This window comes from Suricata suricatta, chromosome 8, assembly GCF_006229205.1.
Source record: "Suricata suricatta isolate VVHF042 chromosome 8, meerkat_22Aug2017_6uvM2_HiC, whole genome shotgun sequence".
Lineage (NCBI taxonomy): Eukaryota > Metazoa > Chordata > Mammalia > Carnivora > Herpestidae > Suricata > Suricata suricatta.
Window position 1 is genome coordinate 71,992,361 of NC_043707.1, and position 24,199 is coordinate 72,016,559.

At 36.8% G+C, this 24,199-nt stretch overlaps 1 protein-coding gene across 4 annotated transcripts in view; it reads left to right on the forward strand.

The window, feature by feature from the left end:
• The window catches only part of COL24A1 (collagen type XXIV alpha 1 chain), a 475,258-nt gene that overhangs the window by 449,521 nt on the left and 1,538 nt on the right, over nucleotides 1–24,199 (forward strand). For all 4 annotated transcript variants that reach the window (XM_029948854.1, XM_029948855.1, XM_029948856.1 and 1 more), the window contains 4 exons: nucleotides 10,013–10,078; nucleotides 10,999–11,167; nucleotides 17,602–17,711; nucleotides 20,707–20,922. In XM_029948854.1, coding sequence (XP_029804714.1) covers nucleotides 10,013–10,078; nucleotides 10,999–11,167; nucleotides 17,602–17,711; nucleotides 20,707–20,922 — 561 coding nt within the window. The remainder of the gene's footprint in view (nucleotides 1–10,012; nucleotides 10,079–10,998; nucleotides 11,168–17,601; nucleotides 17,712–20,706; nucleotides 20,923–24,199) is intronic.

The following is a 24,199-nucleotide window of genomic DNA, read 5'->3' on the forward strand; positions in this document are numbered from 1 at the left end:
CAGTCAGACCTCAGTGCACATGGTAAGAAATTTAGAATCTAACAAATCTACAACAGAATGGCAAAGTTAACCAAAAATAATCAGTGGGATAAAGGGAAGAACAAGATGAGTATGTGTGTTGGGATGGGGGTTGGAAATAGTACTCATTAAAATAACTAGATGAGATAAGGAATATCCAACTGATTTACAAGAGCTAGTGGGTCAACTGTGAAACCTGGGCTGATGAATGTAGGAGCTGCAACTGCTGGTGCGGTCTTGGTTCCCGAGAACAAGCGGTTACTTCCACTGTGGAGAGGGGCATGACATGAACCCGGCTCCTATCCCATCGGTGTTTACACTCTCCAGTGATCTTAAGACTTCTGACACCTTTAAAATAACACTTCTCCTCAAAATACTAGAGTGCTCAGACTAGATCTACATTTTATTCAAATAAGTTGGGAAATAATTGTGAAGATTTCATTCCATCCCCTCATTAGTGCCAACAATCTGATTATTTCCTATTGTTTGTCTTCTATTTTATGTGCATGTTTTTATAAGGTTAAGTGATGTTCATGGGAGAATGTGTTTTCTCTAACAAGAGGACATGGAGGGAGCTACTGCTTTTGGATTCTTCCACCGCACGTAGGAGAGTTTTACACTCAGATGTGGGCACTTAGATGTTGCTGAATGACTTCCCCAGCAGATCCTCTTAATAGTCTGTCTGAGCCTGCCCTCACTAAAGACTATCCTTGGAAAAACATTCATAAGTTCAGCAAATTGAATGCCTACTATGTGCCAGGCGTGAACTAGGCTTTAGGAATACATTGGAAATTATACAAATATGTGTATTGCCAAGAAAATCCGTGAGTGGCCAAGCGTTATGACAGTTCTTTTCTCTCTAATGCCTGTTGGGTGAAAAAAAAAGCCTTTTCCATTGAGTTGACATTTAATTTTTTTAATGTGAACATACAAGTGTAGTACTGGTTTCAGGAGTAGAACCCAATGATTCATCAAAACGCCCAGTACTCATCTCAACAAATGCCCTCCTTCATACCCATCACTCATTTAGCCCATCCCCTCACGCACCTGCCCTCCAGTAACCCTTAGTTTGTTCTCTGTATTTAAGAGTCTCTAATGGCTGGCCTCCCTTTCTCATCTTAGTTTTTATCTTATTTTTCCTTCCCTTCCCTTATGAGTTGACATTTAAAATTGCTAGTACCTTAGTATGCATCCAATACCATACTTTACACTATTAATCTACGAAAAGTCATTGTATTTGTCACTGCCACACACAGAAAATAAAAAATGGTCATCTTACTTAAGAATATCCTGCAGTTTGGGGTGCTGGGTAGCTCAGTCAATTAAGCATCCAACTTCAGCTCAGATCATGATCTCATAGTGGGTTCAAGCCCTGTCTGTTTTGGATCCTCTGTCCCCCTGTCTCTCTGCCCTTCCCCCACTTGTTCTCTCTCTCTCTCTCTCTCTCTTAAAAATAAGTAAATTTTACAAAAAATTAAAACAAAGGATAACCTTTAGTTTATTCATCTAAGTTCTCTGTTGGTGGGTGTTTATTTCTACTCTTTTGCTAATACCAATGGTACAAATGTCCTGTCCATATGCATATCATTTGCAGAATATCTATAAGATTAGTTCCCAGTAGTGGGTTGGTTAAGGGTAAAGGATAATGAGCATATTTCTTTATTATTGTTCATTTTGGTGAAGTTTTAACCATTTTAAGTATACAGTTCAGTGGCATTAAGTACATTCACATTGGTTTGTGGGTTTTGGGGGTTTTTTTGTTTTGCATTTTTAAAATTTAAATTCAAGTTAGTCAACATATAGTGTAGTATTGGTTCCAGGAGTAGAACCCAGTGATTCATCACTTTATACACAATACTCACTGCCCACCCCAACAAGTACCCTCCTTAATGTCCATTCCACTACTGACCTCCTCTCTAGCAACCTCATCTGTTTTCTGTATTTAAGAGTTTCTTATGGTTTGCCTCCCTCTCTGATTTTATCTCATTTTTGCTTCCCTTCCACTATATTCATCTGTTGTGTTTCTTAAATTCCACATTTGAGGAAATCATCTATTTGTCTTTCTCTGCATGACTTATTTCACTTAGCATAATATACTCTAATTCCACCCATGTTGTTGCAAATGGCAAGATTTCATTCTTTCTGATCCCCGAGTAATATTCCATTATACATATATGTACACACACACACCACATCTTTTTTATCCATTCATCAGTTGATGGACATTTGGGCTTCCCATTACTGTATAACCGTCTGCACCACCCATCCCCAGAACATTTTGCTCTTTCAAAACTAAAGTTTTGTACCCACTAAACAATAATTCCTCATTCCTCCCTTCCCCAGCACCTGGCAACTACCATTCTGTCTTTATTAATTTGACCTCTCCAGGAACATATAAGTACATAGTTGTGACATATAAATGACAATAATACAGTGTTTTATGTGACATATAAAGGACAGTAATAAAGTCCTTTTATGACTGGCTTATTTCACGTAGCATAATGTCTTCAGCATTGCAGTGTGTGTCAGACTTTCCTGTTTAAAGCTGAATAATATTCCATTGTATGTATATATACCCCATTTGGTTTATTCCTGGAGATGTTTCAATTGCATCCACTTTTTGGTTATTATGAATAAAGCTGCTATGAACATAAGTGTCCAGTATCTGCTGGAGTCTTTCCTTTCAATTCATTTTGGTATACACCCATAAGTGACATTTTTTTGAGGTATTCTATACTATATTTTATAACAGCTGCATCCTTTCACATTCCCACCAGCACTGTGCAGGGTTCCAAATTTTCTGCATCCTCACCAACACTTGTTATATTCTGTTTTGTTTGTTGTTGTTTTTATAACACCCATCCTAATGGGTGTGAAGTAGCATCTACTTGTGGTTTTGTTTGAGATTCCCTAATAATTAGTGGGGCCAAACATCTTTTCATGTGCTTGTTGGCTTATATATCTTCTTTAGGAAATTTTCTGTTCAAGTCCTTTGTCATTTTTTAATTGGGTGGCATGTTTGTTGTTGTTAGGTTGTAGGAGTTCTTTATCTATTCTAGATATTAATCCCTTATCCAATATATGATACAAATATTTTCTTCCAGGAGTTGCCTTTTCATTCTGATGATAGTCGCCTTTGTACAGAAGTTTTTAATTCTAGTGTAGTCCAATTTATCTGGTTTTATTTTTTGGCCTTTCTTTTAGGGTCATATCCAAAAAGTCATTTTCAAATCCAACGTAATGAAGTTTTTCCCTTAAGTTTTCTAAGAGGTTTATTGGTTTAGCTCTTATATTTAAATCTTGTTTTGAGTTACTTTTTGTATATAATATAAGATAAGGGTCTAAATTCATTCTTTTGTATGTGGATATCAAAATTTCCCAGCACAATTTGTTGAAAACTGTTCTTTCCCAATTCAATGGTCTTGACACCCTGGTCAAAAATCACTTGACCGTATATATGAAGGTCTACTTCTAGACTCTATTCTATTATATTGGTCTATGTCTGTCTCTGTGATAGTACCACACTGTTTTGATTACTGTAGCTTTGTAGTAAGTTTCAAAGTGTGATGTTTCAACTCTGGCCTTTTTTCAGGATTGTTTTGGCTCTTTAAAATCTATACTTTCTTTTATATTTACCTGCACATTATGTTTGGCTCTTTATTTCTTCATTTGGATTCAAGTTTCTGCTTAGTAATCTTTAATTTCAGCTTGAAGGATTCCCTTTATTATTTTTCTAGGGAAGTTTTGCTAGTGATGAATTCTCTTAGTTTTTATTTATCTGGAAATGTCTTGATTTTTCCTTTATTTTTGAAGGATAGTTGTATTTGATATAAAACTCTTGGTTGATAGTCTTTTTCTTTCAGCATTCTGAATATGTCATCCCATTGCCTTCTTACCTTTATGACTTTTTATGAAAATTTAGCTGTTAATTTCATTCGAGGATCTCTTGGGTCTAATGAGTATCTTCTCTGTTTCTGCCTTCAAAATTCTCTCTTTGTCTTTAGCTTTCAACAGTTTGATTATGATGTATCTGGGGAAGTTCATTGAGCTTCTTGGATGTGTAGATTAATTTTTCTCATCAAATTTTCAGCCATTCCCTTTTTTAAATTGAGATATAATTAACATTTAACATTATATTAGTTTTAGTTGGTTCAGGTTCTTTCCATTTCTTGTCTATTTTAAATAATGCTGCAGTGAACATAGGAAATCATATATGTTTTCAAGTCAGCATTTTTGTTTTCTTCCAATAAATACCCAGAATTGGACTAGCTGGATTATATGGTAATTCTATTAATTTGGCGGTGGGGGTGGGGGGTGGGGGGAATCCATATTGTTTTTTACAGCAGCTGTACCAATTTACATTCCCACCAACAGTGTATAAGAGCTTCCCTTTCACCACATCCTCTCCAGCACTTGTTATTTCTTGTCTTTTGATAATCACTATTCTAACAGGTATAAAAAAATAGCTTATTGTGATTTTGATTTGCATTTCCCTGATGATTAGTGATGTTGAACACCTTTTCATAACTTGTTGGCCATTCCTATGTCTTTTTTGGAAAAATGTCAGTTCAGATCCTCTGCCCAATTTTTAATTGGATTGTTGGGTTTTTTGTGATTGAGTTGTATATTTTGTATGTTAACCCCATATCCAATTTTTTGATTTGCAAATATTTTCTTTCATTCAGTAGGTTGCCTTTTCATTTTGCTGATTGTTTCTTCTGCTGTGTAGAAGTTTCTTAGTTTGATGTGGTCTCACTTGTTTACACTGCTTTTGTTGCCTTTGCTTTTGGTATCAATCCAAAAAAATTATCACCAAAACTGATATCAAAGAGCTTACCACCTGTGTTTTCTTCTAAGAGCTTTATGGTTTCAGGTCTTAAATTCAAGTCTTTATCCATTTTGAGTTAATTGTGTATGGTTAAGGTAAAGGTCTAATTTCATCCTATTGCATGTGGCTGTCCAGTTCTCCCAATACCATTTATTGAAGAGACTGCCCTTACTTAGCTGTATATTTTTGGCTCCTTTGTTGTAAATTAATTGGCCACATATGCATGGATTTATTTCTGGGTTCTCTATTCTGTTCCTTTGGTCTATATGTCGGTTTTAATCCCAGTACCATACTATTTTGATTACTATGGCTTTTTCTAACAGTTTGAAATTAGGGAGCATGATGTATCCAGCTTTGTTCTTCTTTCATAAGATTTCTTTGGGTATTCGAGGTCTTTCTTGATTCCATAAAAATGTTAGAATGGGTTGTTCTGTTTCTGTGAAAAATGCCATCAGAATTTTGATAAGGGCTTGCATGACTGTGTAGATTACTTCGGGTAGTATGGGCATTTTAACAATATTAATTCTTTTGATCCATCACCATGGAATATCTTCCCTTTGTTTCTTCTTTTTTAATTTCTTTCATCACTGTCTTACAGCATTATTTTTGAAATATTCTTTCTGATCCATTTTCTCTTCCCCTTCTGCAACTCCCATTATGCATATGTTAGTATTTTTTGTTGGCGTTCCATAGGTTTCAGAGCCACTGTTCATTTTCTTCACTCTTTTATCTGTATACTCTTCTGATTAGAAAATTTCAATAAACCAGTCTTAAAGTTCACTGATTCTTCTGTCTGCTGAAATCCACTGTTGAGCCTTTCTAGTAAATTTTCATTTCGTTTTTTGTACCTTCCAAATGCAGAATTTCTATTTGGTTCTTTTCTGTAATTTCCTTTTTTTTAAATTGATATTCTTTATTTGTAAGACATCTTTTGCATGCTTTCCTTTAGTTCTGTAGACATTATTTCCTTTAGTTTGTTAACATATCTACAATAGCTTAAAAAAGTCTTTGTCTACTATGTACAACATCTAGGGTTATTCACGGGCCACTCCTATTGGCTGATTACCCTTCCGCTTGCTTATGGGCTCTACTTTAATGTTTCTTTGCATTATCTTGTAATTTTTTGGCCAAAAACTGTACACTGTAAATAAAATAATGTGACATTTTGGGAAATAAAATGGTTCCCCTTGACCCCTGGGTCTATTTTTGTTGCTATTCATTGTTGTATGTGTGTTTATAGACTTTTCTAAATTGTATAAAGTCTGTGTGCTTAAACATGTGTGACCACTTATATCTCTTCTCAGCTTAGTAGTCAGCTAACAGGTTGAGAGAGATTACCTTAAATGGCAGGACCAATAAGTCTCCCAGTTTTTAACAAATGTCTCTGTATATGTTAGGGCACCCCTTCATTGCTCAGCCAGGCAATTGAAAACTATGCCTCAGCTTTAACGTCCTGATTTCACAGAGACTGAAAGCCAGAGGAGAGAGCTTAGGGCCCTCTCAGATATTTTCTAAGCATACGCACAACCCTACAAAGGCACATGGACTTCTAGATTTCCAGAAATATGTCCACGCTTTTCAGAATCTCTGTGGGGACATCTCATCCCCTAGCTTTCTGTTGTATGCTTTTTGTTAGCTCGTTGCTCGCCACAACTGTTTTCCAGTGCTCTAGAGAGCCACGAAGTTAAATAATTCCCTCTAAATGTTTTTGAAAAATGCTCCCAGGGAAAAGATATTTTGCATTGGATGAGCTGCAAGTCAGGTAAAATAAAGATAGCTTTGCAAACGATGTCTTCCAGGGAGCTACCAGGCATGTCAAATAATAATAATTTACTGGAAATGATGCTTTAGAGCAACCCCAACCCCATTCTGCTCCCCTATATGGCTTCCTGGCTTCTTGTTTTTACTATAATTATGGGTTGCTGTTTTTAGGGCTACCACAGAGCTAAAAAGAAAGACGTCGGAATAGGGCAAAGTAAAGTTCCATGAAACTCACTGCCCTTACCAAGATTCAGCTATTTTTCTTATATAAATGCCCCCCATATTGCTGCAAGCATTTTGTTAATTTCCATAGTCTTCATTCTGACTTTTTCCTCCCCCAGTTTTCTCATTGCTCTTATAGGAGAGAAAATTCTGGGAGGTCAGTTACTCCACTGTTTCTCCTGTATCCTAAATCTCCAATTTTGAGTATACAACTTTTTAGTAATCTCTAGAACAAAATAGAAGGACATATAGAAGAACAATTCTGCTCCATACTGAAGGATAGTATTTACCTCAAAAAAAAGCACTTGTGCAATTGTCTCAGTTACAAACTGAACTGGCTGCTCTTTTCATAGAGCACCATATTACTTGACAGACTAACAATATTATATACACATGAGTATTTGATAGATAAACATTTTTATTATTTTTTTAATGTTTATTCATTTATGAGAGACAGAGAAAGAGCACATGGGGAGGTTGGGGGCTGAGAGAGGAGACATAGGATCTGAAACAGGCCTCAGGCTCTGAGCTGTCAGCACGGAGCCCAACATGGGGCTCAAACTCATGAAGTGCAAGATCATGATGCTCAACTGACTGAGCCACCCAAGTGCTCCTTGGCAGATATTTTCTTAAACGTGAATGAATCAAACCTCTCATTTCAAGAACTACTGACAGGAGGACCAGGGGGAGGGGAAGAGGGAAAGAGAGTTAGGGAGAGAGAGGAACACAAAACTTGAGAGACTATTGAATACTGAAAACGAACTGAGGCTTGAAGGGGTAAAGGAGGGGGGAAAAGAGGTGATGGTGATGGAGAAGGGCACTTGTGGGGAAGAGCACTGGGTGTTATATGGAAACTAATTTGACAATAAACTACTTAAAAAAAACAAATGTATGTCAGAATTGGGAAGATCTGCATAATTCCATGAACCATTATTTTCTAAATAATCAATGGGCAATGTTAACAATATCATGGGTAGATAAAAGATTCTTTCACAATTCAAGCTAGACCTATAGATTTTAATATAAAAAGCACAAAAAGTTCATAGACTTGATTTCAGATTTCAACTAACCCTTAAGAAATTTTCATTTGTCAAATTTTGGTATAGTATCAAAGAATATCTACAATTATCTGAAAAGATTACTAAAATAATCCTGTTTCCAACTGCATTTCTTTGCAAGGCCAGATTTTCTTCATATATTTCAACTAAAATAACATAACAGATTGAACACTGAAGGAAATAAGACAATCTAGCTATCTTCTCTCAATCCAGACATTAAAGATATGTATGAACATATAAAATAGTGCCATTCTTCTCACATTTTCTTTGTTTTGGAAAATACAATTATTTTTTATTAAAATATTTGTATTAACATATAATGGGTTGAGGTGCAGCTCAGTTAAGCTCTGACTCTTGATTTCAGCTCAGGTCATGATCTCACAACTCTGCACTGACAGATCAGAGTCTGCTTGGGATTCTCTCTCTGCTTCTCCCCTGCCTGTGCTCACTTTCTCTCAAAATAAATAAATAAACCTTTAAAAAAGCATAATGGGTTATTTTAAAGCAATACCCCAAATTTGTGTTTTAATTTCTACTGTGGTGAATATCAAAAGTTATAACTTATGTAAATAAAAGTTCTTTAAGGCCCTTAATAATATTTAAAAGTACAACAAGTTCTGAACTGAAGAGTTTGAGAATGGCTGATGCTAGGCTTTCTAAGATCAAAGCCCTAATAACAAACCAACTGGAAAATATGAAGATGGCTATTATTTAGTACTTAATTCAATTGCCCATGTTTAGTGCAAATATTTTGGACATGTGACCCATGTCCAAAATATGTTCATTCACACAGGCATGATGATCAGAATTATTTAATCTGTGTAGAACCTTTTAGCCTGACCCTTTCTGCTTTTTGAACAGGCCATGCTTCTCTGTCTCATAGCTTTTGTGCAAGGCTGTTACTCTGCCTGGGAAGCTCTCTCACCTCCTCTTCTAACAATTCCTTCTTATCCTCAGATCTCAGATTAAATGTCACTATCTCAGGAAAACTTCCCTCATCTACTCCTTCCAAAGTGCTCATCCTTCAGATTTCACTGAAACCCCTAATTTCTTTCATGGGTCCAAGCACTTTTTTTCTTTCATAGCACATAGCACAATTTGTAATTATATAGTTTTAAGATTTGATTTGTGTTTTTCTCTCCCTTAAATCTCAGCTTCACAAAAGCAATTTTCTTTTTAACTTACCATTTTATCCTCAATATGTATCAGTGTTTGGCAGTATATATGTTTATATATAGTACAGAATGAGTCCATTAATTTCCAACATGAAAACCACATGTTGAGGCAACAAAGAATGCATTTTATTGATTGTCCCATCACTTTAAATCGTTTTTCAAATTACCAGCCTTGGGTTATGAGAGATCTGTTGAAAACAGTTTCTATTGTATGGCCCTCCAAGTAAAAAGATATCTGAGCAGCACAATCATTCTGAAAGCAATTAGATTGCTTGATTTGTTTGCACAGATGCCATTTCACAGAACTTTCTCCCAACTCATGCTTCTTAGTCTCCAAGCTTTTTAAAAAAATAAAATACAAAAAGACTTTTACTAATGGTTATGCTGAGCCTTTCTCTAAAAATATCTTTTATTAAATGCAGGAGGAGATTGGGTTCATGCTGTATTATTTCTTTTGGGACTAATGGTGCATTTTCCAACTTCAGAAATTGTTTTTAAGACCGCAGAAGTATCAGATTAAGCGAATGTGGTGACTACCTCAGGACAGTAGTATTTTATTATATTTTCCTTCCAAGAATGTAACTGTTATAAATTACTACAGTTATTTATTCTTCCCTTTACAATTTATTAACTGAGGGAGTTGTATTTCATTCCTCTTCCATTTGAGTAACTTGTGTGTGCGTTTTTATGCAGCAGTGACAAATAGTTTTTCATTTGAGGGCTCCTGTTTTAATTAGGAGACTTTCGAGATTTGGATGAAGGCGGCATATTGTCCTTTCAGATATCCAGGCAAAATTTGCAGCATCTGTCTAACCATAAGAGTTACAAACCCCCTTCAGATAATAAGTCTAGTACACTTTAATAGCACTGCTTTCGGAATTTATAGCTTTTACTATAGAGCCCTCAGTGTTGATGTTGCTGCTAATCTCAAATGGTTTTGTTTTACACAGAAACAAATGGATATCAATGCTGCTATTCAAGCCTTGATTGAATCCCATACTGCCCTACAGATGGAGGTAATATATCTGGCTTTATTTATGTTGGCACTCTCAATAGACAAATTAAACTGGAAGTTTTTTCAGAGTCCAAAATGTGGCTTTATCTAAAAGATTGTATTTAAAAACAGATTGAACATAATGAAACTACTTTTAAGGACAAAGTAAGCATTTTTAATAAGCAGAAATATATGCATGGGATTTTTTTTAAGGAAAACATTTTTAAAAGGTGTAATACCATTTAAGGAATTTTTTAATAAGGAATGAGAAACTGTTTAAGAAAATAGTGAATGACGTTAGCCATTTCTTAAAATGGGATCTATCCCTGTTACTCATTTTTCTTATTAAAACTCTATTCAGTGTATAATTTCTTTTAAAACAATGTACTCCAGATTTGCAGCCATGGCAGTGCTGGGCCACAGCCTTTCCCTGCTCTGCCATCGCCCAGGCCGGTGTTGACCCTCTGTGGGAGCCTTGTGCTGCCCTTGGGGGTGCCAGGGTTTTCAGAGCCACAGCTTGAGGACCAGCAGAGAGAAGAGATTCCATCTTCCAGAGGTCGCCACAGTCTGCCTCCCCACTTGTCCCCATCCTCAGTCATCTTTTTTTAAATATATATTTACATATTAATTATCAAGTTCTTCATAGTGAAAAAAATTAAAATAAAACAATATACTCCGGTGGGCATAATAATTGTTAAGTTTTATGTTAGCTTGAAAACTAGAGTGAATTTAATCTCTTATTTCGGATCAAGTTTAGTAAAATATACATATATGCCTGTATTTAAATATAAACTGTTTTTTACAACCTACTTCCAACTCATTGCGCACAGCAAAATTACATTTTTCTTCTGCCTTGGTCCATGTTGATGATGAGGGTTACTTACATACAGCTGCTGGCTACTCTACATTTTTACTAATGTGATTCCTGTGATGATTTGGCAGAGTTACCAGAATACTGAAGTGACTTTAATTGACTATGGCACAGAGATATTCAAAACTCTGAACTACCTTAGCAATTTACTACACAGCATCAAGAATCCTCTTGGCACACGAGATAACCCAGCACGAATCTGCAAAGATTTGCTTAACTGTGAACACAAAGTATCAGATGGTAAGTTCTTGGTCTTTTCAAACTCTGATGTCTAATTTCATCATCTCAGTGTGTTTGAGGTTGATACTATATTCATTTCGAATCTTAATCATTTTGATACAACTCTTATCAAAGCCATTTTAACATTTTCAAAACCCATCTACTCTCAGAGGGAGACATGATTCTGAAGTCCTTTTCTGAGGGTTCACATTGTCAATGTCTCCTTCTACATATCCTTATTGATCCCCAACTTTCCCACCCCCCTAATTATAGCACTTGCTTACTCTTTGTGCTTGGAACATACCATATTCATGTTAAAAATTAAAATAGGAAGGATTGACCTTTGGGTTAACAGGAGTACCTGTCAGGTCCACAAAGGTGACAAGATGAAAAACACACGTATGGAGAGCCCCACCATCCCAGCTCCTAAAATGATGGCTTTTACACAGAATGAATGTAAATGCATCAGTGCAGAGTCAGTGAGTAGGGAGATGGTTTGGTATTCTTGGAATTTTTTCATCCCTACAATGATAGCCCCAAATCCATTCAACAGAGGTGCAGAAATGAATTTACAGTAGAACCTCCAAGGAAAAGTTTTAAAGCAAGTAGAACAGTTTTAATTATCTAATGATAGGTAAGGGAACCCTGTCTGCTGCAATATATCCTATAATTTTCATTTCTGTTGGGTCTGTGGTCAGCTGTACAATCAATATTAGTAGTTACAGTTTTTTGCTAAAAACATATGTAGCAAGGACACATATGCTGATTTGGAAAAAAAACATGTTATATTCTTCTATACGGCAAATAGTAGTCCCTATTTTATTTAAATTATGTATACACACATACACATCACATAAAACACACACACCCTTGTCCAAAAACATAAGCTTCCATTCTATAAGTGCAGTGAAAATATTCATTTTATTTATATTAATAAAATGCTTGACTTCTATAGATATTTCCTGCCCTAAATTACCACAAAAACTAAACTAATACAGACAGTTACAGCTGTCCATAGTAATTTTGTTTGAATGATTCTTTCCCATATTTGATGCATAAACATGAAATTCTATGGAATTGAAAGTAACAAAGGCATTTTAAGACATACTAATGACTGAAATCTAATTCAAGGTCTGGCTTCTTTGTAAGAAAAATGGCTTGATACTACGGATTGCAAGATATCAGAAAGGTTTTAATGCCCAACAATATTTTCATCACGAGACACAGCAAATGCTATAGAGAAACACAAAGCAGCAGGGAAAAGGGATATGAGAAAAAGCGGAGTGGGGGTGAAGTTTTAAATACAGTAGTTAGATAAGGCATCTCTGGGAACATGACCCTTGCACAATATCAGAAGGAGGTAAGGGTACAAGCTACAGGAAATCTAGGGAAAGAACTTTCTAGGCAGAAAGGACAAATGCAAAGGCTCTGGGATTGGATATGTAGTATGTTCTAGGATTAACAAGAATGCCAGGGTAAGTAGAGGAGAGTGCTTAAAGCGAAAGTAGTAGAAAATGAAGTCAGAAAGATATCTAAAAAACCAGATTATATAAGATCTTACAGACTACTCAGAAGACTCCAGCTCTTATTATGAATGTGGTGGGAAGCCATTAAAAGTTTTGCAGCAAGTTTTACTTTGCTTTTCTGTTTGGAGTATCATTGTAACTACTGTATTGTAAATGATGGAAAATAATTGCATATGTTAAAAAAATAAATTGTATAAAAATAAATACATAAATAAAAATAAATAAATAAATAAAGTAAAAAAAAGTTTTGCAGCAAAGAAATGATATGATTTGACTTAGATTTTTGAATTATTACTCTGGCTAATATATTTCAAATATAATGAAGATAACACTAAAAAGAAGCCAATGAGGCCACTGGAAAAATCCAGGTAAGAGCTGACAGGTGACTTGGACGAGAGTTAGTAGCAGAGTAAGTGATAAGAAACGATCAAGTCGTTTTAAGGTAGAGCCAACAGTTTTCGATGACAACTTGGATGTAGGTTATAAGAGAAATAGAACGATAAAGGAGGACTCTAAGGTTTTTGACTTGGACGGAAGTGTGGGATTGCTGTAAGAGAGATGCAGAAGCAAGTTGTGGAGGAAAGATCAGGAATTTAGTTTTAGATATATTTCTTTTGAGATGTCTGTTAAGCATAAAGTAAGAATGTCAGGAGGTAGGTGGCAATTAGAGAAAGGTTCTGGCCAGGGGTAAAAATTATGAAGTCATTTGCATATAAATAGTATCTAATGCCCCTGGACTGCTTAAGACCACCTAAAGAGTAGATGGAGAAGGGAAAGCTAAACCCTATGCCTTCTGGCTCCTCAATATTTAGAGATCAGGTAAATGAGGAGGCACTAGCAAAGAAAACTAAGAAGAAGCTATCCCTGATAGGAGAAAAACTAAATGCATGTGGAGTGAAAGAAACATTTGCCCGAGGAAGGGACTGACTGGGTTCCTGTCAAGTTAAGACTGAGAAAAGTTACTGAATTTGGTAAAATGAAGCTCTGTGATGACCTTCGCAAGCACAGTTTAGAGGAACAATAGTGGTTAAAACGACATAGATTTTACAAGAAAATTATAGAACCAGAGAGTTTCCATTTCCAGTAATAAAGCAGGTCATTTAAATTGCCTGGCTAAATATCTTTTAAAAATTGTTTTCAAGTTAAAAGCATCAAATAGCTAACAAAATAATGAGGACATTTTAAACTAACATTTTGAAGAAGACAGCAAAGAGACGAACACACACAGAACTGCTTTTGCCCTGGTTGTGTTCTGAATACAGCTTTTGGTGACTGGGTCAAAGTTGGGCTGGGTCAAAGTTGGAATCTGTGGCCCATGAAACGTGAGGCTTTAAGCTTTCAAAGGGCTCCATTTTAAAAGTAAACATACACTGGAAGAGATAGACTATAGTCTAGCTTCACATCATGAAGATAGCTCAGAATCTTAAGCTTTGAACTTGGACTAACATGATTCCAGACTGCTAGTATCCCCACCCCGTATCACCAGAAACAAAAGTCTGATATACCATCATCTTAGGGCTCAAATTATTTCCACAAATCATTTCTCAAATGTAGTGCCCAGCACACAGTCAATGATAATGAGGCATACTGGTTGATAAAATAGCATGAATGAGAACTGGCAGAAATAGCAAGCATAATTATTCTCAAAGGAAAAATTAAGAGAGGAAAAATTTGAAACTGAGGTGTGATAGACAAGCTTTCCATAGGAACACAGTCAATTCACGATAAGAAGAAGGAGGGCAGAATATGTGTGCAAGCTCAGATAGGTAAGGAGACGTGGTAGTGGGTGGCTCTGTAAGCTCCTTCCACATTGCTTCAGGTGTCTCAGTGACTCTGAAAGGTTATCACTCAAGAATATGGGTGAAGGGGGGCACCTGGGTGGCTCAGTTGGTTGAACATCTGACTTCAGCTCAGGTCATGATCTCACAGTTCGTGGCTTTGAGCCCCACTTCGGGCTCTGTGCTGGAAGCTCAGACTGTGGAGCCTGCTTCCAATTCTGTGTGTCCCTCTCTCTCTGCCCCTCCCCTGCTCATAATCTGTCTCTCTCTGTCTCTCAAAAATAAATACATGTTTAAAAAATTAAAAAAAAAGAATAGAGGCAAAGGGATGGGTATAATAAAGGTGAGAGAGGAAAAGGTTTTAAAGTTAACTAAGAGAATAACAGAGGGAGCTAACTAGGGAAACCTAGTGTTGTTGTCTGGCAGTCTTACAAACATTTGAATTTAAAGTGAGTCCAAGTCCACATAACTGTATTTTTCCTCAGCCACATTTAGCTGTGCAGGTACAGGCACAAAATTGGACTTCTATGAGGTTAGGATTTTATAAGGCAAGCACAGTGAATTGAGGCAAGACAGGGATGCTAAGGAAGTCTCCAAGGAAGCAATTATAGTAAAGGTCTGTGGTCTGTGGGTTTTGCTTGGGTAGGAAGGGAATCAAACATGTGATTATGAGAAATGATGAGAAATGTTACCAATGGATTGTTAGTCCTGATAGGATGGAAGAATGATTGGAGTCAGGACAATAGAGAATGAGTTGAAACAGGAGAGATGAAATAATGGCAGAATTCTAGTTGTAGATAATAGCAAAGGCTAGGGTATGGCCTGGGGAAGTTAATGGTTAAAGTGAACGGCCAGTCGGGGGAGCAGGGAAAGTGTACAAGAACACTGGCAGAAGAGTTCAAAGAACTGAGAGGCCAACGTATTGGAAGTGTCACCAAGAATTAGGTCCAAGTAGATTTTCTGAGAGTAGTAGCCATCCAATGATAAAATCTTCAAAGAAAGTCGATTGCAAAAGGAAGAGGTAATGGATGACATAATATAATGGCAGTCCTTTTACCATGGAGTTGTGTTAGGGAAAAAATAGGGAGAATGGTCCAGAGGTGGCAGGGAAGAGCAAAAAGACCTTCCCCACTCCAGGCACAAAGATAATAGATGCTGTGGCAGAATTTGAAAGAGCTGCAAGGGAAGTGGTGTGCTCATGGGAGAGCCAGTTTTGAGTTAGAACATTTGGGCCTACAAAAGATATATTACAGTATACTGCTTCGTTTAGAGCTCAACATATCCTGAAAAAATTATGAAGTCCCTACCAATTCACCATTGTACATAATGATACCTGAATTCAAAGCATTCTACCCCATATAACAGTAAGAGTTTACTTGATGGAGAATGTTTTATAAGGAACTTATTAGCTCACACAGTAGAAGGAAACAGTTTCTCAGAAGAGAAGAGATCATGGTGAGATTATGTATTTACCCCCATTAGATAAGACTGGAAGCCTGCTTTAGAACCTGGTAAAATATCCAGCACTAGTTGCTACCAACTTTACAAAATATCTGAAATTCTGATGGAAGGGTAAAAAAACAAGGGGAGCGGGGAAGGGAAGGGACCAGAGAATAGGATTTCATTCACCCAATTCTTCTAGATCTCAATAGATCAGTAGGTCTTCAAATGTCCCTGGACCAGAGTTTGATACTGTTGACATGCAGATTCTCAAGGCCTGCCTCAGACTTAATGAATTAGGAACTCTGGGGACGGGGTCCAGATACCTGTGTTTTAACAGATGTTTCTAATGCCACTGAAACTTGAAAAACATTGCGATAGAGGACAGCCCCCACTCTTGGAGCCACCAATTCAGGAAGGATCCATTTTAAAAGATTAGTAGAATAGTAACGAATTGTTAAGGATATTTTAGAAATCTAAAATAATGTACCAGAGGAAGCCTAGGGTGGGGTAGTGGAATCTTTGCAACAGGGTAAGAATGGAACAGACAAGGATTTCTCCCTACTGTAGAAATGACGTTTGACAAGTACTGTTTGATTGTCTTGCCTTTTTAATGCAAGAAAGCAGGGCTATATCTCATTCAAAAATTATTAGCTTTTGCTTTTATAATTAGGTGCTCCTTCAATATTCTGAGCCTGTTACTCTGGAACTAAGATCCTAGATCAATCCTTTTTCAGCCTAAGAATTTCCTGTAGGGACTTTCAAGACTCCTTTTGATTCTGCTGGGCATTCATTCAGTGAAGGCAAAGGTTGGCAGGTTTACACTGGCTTTAGGGACTTCAGTTTTTCTCACTTACAAATCTGATGAAGAAACCACAAAAAAGATAATCATTTAATTATACCTCTTCTGTCTGAAAACAAAGAATGTTTATTATTTTTATGCCAATTATCGTAAAGGTAATCTTTTGCCTCAGGGAGATTGAAGTTGTTTCTGTTTAATATATATGTACATGTATATAGTATTTATGTATTTTTTTAAACTTTGTAATGACATAGAACAGACATATACACATATACCACATTAATTGCAACTTTTCTGTTAACTATGTATCTTTAGACAGTTCTCTTTAAACCGATGAGCTCATCTATAGAAAGAAGCAATAGGGGTGCCTGGGTGACTTAGTCAGTTAAGCGTCGACTCTTGGTTGCAGCTCAGGTCATGATCTCACAGTTCAGTTCTTGAGTTGGAGCCCTGCATCAGGCTCTGTGCAGACAGCATAGATCCTGCTTGGAATTCTCTTCCTCTCTCTCTCTCTCTCTCTCTCTCTCTCTCTCTCTCTCTCTCTTTCTCTCTGTTCCTCTCCCACTTGTGCTCACTCACTCTCTCTCTCTCTCTCTCTCTCTCTCAAGATAAATAAACAAACTAAAAAAAAGAAAAAAGAAGCAATAAATCCAGCCATTATATCATTTTTGTTAAAATTATAAAATGCCCTTAAATTGATAGGTACATGAAAAATACAGTATTTTTGGTATCAATTTAATGTTTGCAGCTTTCATGTATTGACTAAATATAAATATCTTTATAATCTTCTAAGTTTTTACAGTTAAGACTGTAAAAATGTATATTTAAAGTATGATAATTTGTAATGATGATTCAAATATGTTTTAGTATGGCATTTAAATATTTTTATGTTTTACAATAAATTAACAGGAAAATACTGGATTGATCCAAATCTTGGATGCCCTTCAGATGCCATCGAGGTTTTCTGCAATTTCAGTGCTGGTGGTCAGACATGTTTATCTCCTGTTTCTGTAACAAAGGTATGTATTGAATTGTAAAACGCATGCCAATACTTGCCCAGTTTCAGGGAACATAATTTTAAAAATTCTGTTACTTTAAATAACTATGAATTTTGTGAATGGGAGCAAGGTATCATTCTCTACTATATACGAGAAATGTTTTGTTTTTAAAAAACAGTTCTAGTGAATCTTGACATTTTGATGGTATCTTTTATGATTGCCATAGCATGGCTTACTCTACTGCTTTTTAGATTTCCTTTTAAAAATGTGGAACGTATATTTTTATGCATACATATACATTAGAAAATACCCACACAGTTTTTGTAATTAATAATCAGTTACCTAAAGCTTTTCTGAAAATGACATTATTATTAAAAGAGGAATTTTGCCACAAAGTTTACACTTTTTGGTGATTTGGCACAAAAGAACCTGCCTTAAGCATCCAATGACTATTATTTAAAATTTCTGCCAAGTAGTCAAATGAATGAAAGTTAGCTTGGAATGCTACTGGAGATTATAACAAGCATTTAAAACACCTAAAGCTTAGTTCTACCCATAACATATACTGAAGAAGTCAAAACTGCATTGCTTCTTTTTCTGTTTAAACCAGTTTGGTATTATTACCAAGAACTTATTTCTCATTGACAAAGAATGGATACACCTGCAGGTTTGATCCATCATAAAGAGGCAGCAACTAAGATGTCAGTCTGTTAATCTCTCGACGCTTTTTATTGTTTGACTGCCCTTTCCTAAAATATCCCTCTTTGTCTTAGCCGAAGCCAGGTCCCCGCGCTGCGCGCTGGTCCCTGGCGGCATTAGGCGGTTTGTCTAGTCCGCCCCCTACCGGCAGGGCGGAGAAACCTCGAAACCTCGTGGGTTCTTTTCCTGAGGGAGGGAGAGAAAGGGCAGGAAAGGGGGCACAGAGAGTGAAGACAGACAAGCGATTTTTGATCAAGCCTCTTCTTTATTCTTCTTCCTCTCCTTCCTTCTTTTTCCAGAAAACCCTGTATCTTATATATGGTTTGGGGCGGGGAACTGACCCGGGCTGGTTGCCAGGTAACAGAGTCAAATGAATATTAGAGAAAGGGGAAAAAACCCAAAACGAAACTCCACACTTCGGACACAGCATCAAAGGGAAGCACGCAGACTAGCGTCTGTAAGTGCTGGGGAGGGGAAGCTTAACACTGCATTCCCGAATGCGGTTTGATCTTTTCTGCACCTTGGCCATTCTACGTCTGGCCCAGCATGACCATCGCCAAAATCTTGGACCAGGAAATGGCACTCTCCTAGCCTCCAGATGTAAATCTTGTTTTTTGGTTGCTCCCTGGAGAGCGATATGTCCTTGCCTGAGGCGGCCAAGAGCTCGGCGGCGGCTCCCGGCACCTCTTCATCGACCAGGGTGCTTCAACAGTTCATCTCAGTTAGGTATTCACCATTATTGCCCTGGAAGCAGAGGAAGGAGAGTTTCTTCCATCCCTAGGGAATCCCACGTTCCTCTGATGAAGGAAGATCAGCATGATTGTCTTACTTCCAAAATATCTGCATGGTCATTCTCACTCCTCTGACTGTGGTCCAGAATTTTATTTGGATTATCACAGAAGAAAGATGGAGACTGGAAAGGGTGTGCAAAAGAGACAGGAACAGTGAAGGAGTTGCACTCCAAGTCCTTCCTTGAGTCAGTTCTCCTGTCTCTCCTATCTGTAAACTCAACCTGAGAAAGACTGGGCAGGTAGTGGAAAAAATGGTAGACTTGGAATCAGGGATCTGGCTTCTAGTTTCTATTCCTTGACTAACCTGGCAGGTGACACTCTGAGCCACCAAAGAGCCTACTCTGTGCCAGCACTGTGCTAGGCAAGTGACATGTGGTTCCTTAATCCTTGTAACCCTGCCATGTCAGTGTCTTACTCCACCAACAAAGAAACTAAGTCTCAGAAAGGTTAAATAGTTTACAAGTTTGTGATTCTTACCTGTAAAATAAAGGAAACTGAACTACTTAAAAAACTCTGATGTTCCTTATAATGATCCTTCCATGTTTTCATCCTCACTGACCTTCCTTTGCCTTTCTTCTCTTTTCCTTTTCCTTTTTTGATTGTTGTTGTTTTACTTTTTTCTTTCCCCATTACCTCATAACTGATATTTTTCTAATTTCATGTTTTGAAATTAATATAATTTTCCTTGTAGAAACCATTTTTGTTTACTTTTGTTATGACCATACCCCTGCTTGAATATTGCTAAAATAATAATCATGTCAAAAGTTATAGAAATATGTTTCCTTGCCCAAACCTGAGAAATATGCAATTAGACCTCCTTGCTACAATTTTGCTCTATATCATTGACTTTATTATTAATACTTGTTCATGCATTCATTCATTTCAGTAAACATTTATTGATGACTCGCTCTATGACTGGAACAGCATTAAGGGCTGGCAACATAAAGAATAAGATTCTATCCTGATCTTTAAAGGGTCTGATAGTTAAGATTACTCAACAAGTTATTATTGCTACTTCTACCTTACCTTTGGAAACTCATAAAAAGGTCTTCAAAGGAAAGTATATGCAATTTCAGATTTTTGTGGAAAAATCATTAATCAACAACCAATTATTAATGAATTTTAGAAAACATTAGAAAAATGGCCTTCATTTCCTTTTTGTCATATCTAGTAGCCTAAGAGGAGTATGCTACAGCCAGCTCATACAGACTCAGGAGAGCATACTGTTTGCATCTCTTTCCAACTCCACGTTCAGTGGAACCACCATGATAGCCTGAAATCAGGCATGGCAGGAGGGTTTACACAATGCAAATCAGAAAATGCTATAGATCAGGGATCCCCTACCCCCCTCACCCCGATCCCTGCAAAAGCCAGTGGTTCAGCCACATGCTGTTGACTGACATTTAAATGCCAAGGAAAGTAGTTTTCTCAAGGCTGCATTCCAAGGACTTTCCTCAAAATTCCCTGAATTAAAAGTTCCTCAATTGTCACATCCTATAAACTGTATATTGTTTCTATGACATTAGTTGGAGTTTGGAGTTGGAAAAGTCCAGATGAACTTTCTTCACTTACTAAGCTCCGAAGCCACCCATATCATCACCATTCACTGTCTAAACACACCAGTGTGGACAAGTGCTCAGTCAAGTGGCTCAGGATTACCTATTGGCTTCAAGGGATGGAATGGCCAGATTTTTGAAGAAAACACTCTACTTGAACCTAAGGTGCTTTCAGATGAATGCAAGGTAAGGGATGGCACTTTTAGAATTATTCAATATAACTAACATAAAATCGATAAGACTGTAAAATTTAAATAATAGGAATAAGACTTTAATTGTAAACTGAAGATCCAGAAGGGTAGTAAGTTTTAAAGTGTCCAATTTGTAATAGACTCACATTTTTCAGAATCAAAACATTTGCTTATATCATATCTTGTCAACTTTTGTCACACCCATTGGTCATCCATGGATTTTTATATGCAAAATAGGTGTTAATACATAGATTTAATTTTTGTTTCTCATATTGAATAATTATATTACACCTAGGTGGATAGAGCATATAAACAGATTTGTTTCATGTATTTTCACCATTGTAATTCTACTACTTCTCATTATTTCATGAAAGACAGCTTATAGAGGCAAGTCAGTTGTATTTCATTTTGTCACTTGCTATACCTGATACCAAATGTGGGCAGACTTGTAGATTGGCTGACCCTACCCATCAATATTTGAATCACAGCCCATTTTCCCTGTTAAAATTAAATAACAAATATCATGAAGAATCTATAATTTTAAAAGACGTGTTATACAGCTGGTATCAGCAAACTACAGTCCAGACACCAACTCCAGCTCACCGCTAGTTCTTATAAATAAATGTTATTGGAACACAGCCACATTCACTTGTTTAATGAATTTTATTTTTTTAATCTTTTTAAAATGTTTATTTATTTTTGAGAGAGAGAGAGACAGACAGAATGTGCACAGGAGAAGGGCAGAGAGAGAGGGAAGCACAGACACAGACTCTGAAGCAGGCTCCAGGCTCTGAGCTGACACAAAGAGCCTCATGCAGGGCTTGACCTCACAGACCCTGAGATCATGACCTGAGCCAGAGTCAGCTACTCGACTGACAGAGCCACCCAGGTGCCCCAGTTCATTTGCTTATTATCTATGGCTGTTATCACACTATGATGGCAGAGTTAAATAAATGTGACACATTGTATGGTGCACAAAGCCTAAAACCTTTATTACTAGCCCTTTACAGAAGAGTTTCCTGATCCTGTTACACAGAATAGCATCCACTTTACATACATATCATTAATGACTTTAAGTAGCTTGGTGTCCTTTACTTCTGTACTGTGAAGCTGGTGACTTAACATTTCTTACCATTTCCAGGGGACTCTGCTTTTTCACAACATTTTATTTTCGGACAAATAGCGCTTGAGTATTTGGAAAATAAAAGGCAAACAGAAACATACAGTTCATCTCTACAAGCAGAGATCAACATTACCAACAAATTCATTTACCTTTTACAATTTTTTCCAGAAACTTTCAGGGACTCCCATCCGTCTCTGGGATACAATCCAAACATATCAGCTCTTTGTTTAACACTTAGGACAGTCAGGCCCAAACTATGTTTCTAGTTTGGGCTTTCATTGTCTGTCAACCCAAAACTGTGACCAAACTGACCTGTTAACAACAACAACAACAACAACAATAGTAACATCAATAATTCCTACTACTAGTTATTGGGCTTTATTATATAGCAAGTACCTTACATTACATACATTATTTTGTTTAAGTACAACAGCTTTGTAAAGAAGTCTCAATAATAAGAAAGGCACAGAGAGGTTAAAGAACTTGTTCAAGGTCATCCAGCGAATTAGTGAAGAGTAGGAAATAAATGCCAGGTGGGTATAACTCCAAACCCTATGCCACACGATACTGGAAGGTACTTTAATCAAAATCTCATTTAATCCTCACGACCGTGTGAGGTTTTTATTTTTCACATTTTATATATGAAGATACTGATGGTATCTGGATTTCTATCAAAATCTGTTCCAGGCCAAAATCTCTGCACTAAAACCCCACTCTAGGCTTATTTTTGCAACCATCTTCTACTTTTCCAACTGTTCTTTATTTGTATATTTGTTTTTTCTCTTGTCATTACCTTTCTCTGAAATGCCTTCCCTACCTCTCTAACCAAGTGGCAACTTTAGGCATACTTTAAGGGCCATCTTAAATTCTGAATTCTGAACTCATGAAGCTTCCCTTGCATACTTCAGTGGGAAATGAGGAATTCAGCACTCACTGTCTATATTATTTATATTGCACTTACTGTATACTGTCTTGTGTTGTGTCTGTTTGTGTTTCCCCTCTCTCCAACTAGATGTGTGAGCTGCTAGTATTCAAACGCCAGAACTAAATAATTTATCTTCATATTTCCCAACCACTATAAGAAAATAGAGGATCACCTCTTATTCAACTGTGCCAATTGTACTTAGTGTTCAATAAATATTGTTCCAAAGACTCCAAGAGTTCATCTAATGGTGTCTTACACATATCTCTAGTTCTATTTATCACACCAAGCTGATGACTAGTACGTGGAATTCATAGCTTAAATAATCTTTAAGGATCCTTCAAATTTTAAAATTGATATTATAATTCTGTAAATGAGTAAGTGAATAAACAATAAAAAAGCTTCACAAAATTAATCAATTGTGTTTCTCTATTTTGTCTTGTTGGAGCTTAATCATAAGATTTTTTTAAATGTTTACTTATTTTTGAAAGAGAGTGTGAGCAGGGGAGGGCAGAGAGAGAGAGAGAGAGAGAGAGAGAGACCAGAATCTGATGTAGGCTCCCGGCTCTGAGCTGTCAGCACAGAGCCCGATGCAGGCTTGAACCCACGAACTGGGAGATCATGACCTGATCCAAAGCCAGACACTTAAATGACTGAACCACCCAGGTGCCCCAGTCATAAGATGTTTCTCTCCAACAGTAGAATTTATCAGAAACAAAAGAGCATATAAGAAAAACAGAAAGGCCTAGAAAGAAGAGAGGGAAGAAACTATATAAACAGTAACCACAGGCTGGCAATAAAGAAACTTACAAGGTGATTTACATAATTATAATTTACTTCTGACTGAAGCAATTCTGGTTATTTCCTGCCCTAAAGTACAGAAAGGTTGAGATAGCTCATTGCCTTTCATGCAAAAAGAAGGCCTATCCTGAAGAACCAGTCCCAAATAAAGGAACACATAACAGATGGGTGTTACTTATATTAGGAATAGTACAGCCTTTGTACTGATCCAGTGATCCACAGACAGCAGAAGCAGAAGCCTTAGCCTCAGAGACGGAAAAATCAGAACACATACTGCCATTTAGAGAAAATAATGAACCATGTTTTCAATTAGTCATAGTGATTGTTAACCATTGAGCACTTAACTCTGAGCCAGCACTTAACTTTCTAGGGACTTCCTCTTCATTAACTCTAATCCTTAAACTAAGCAGTAGTGTCTGACAAAGA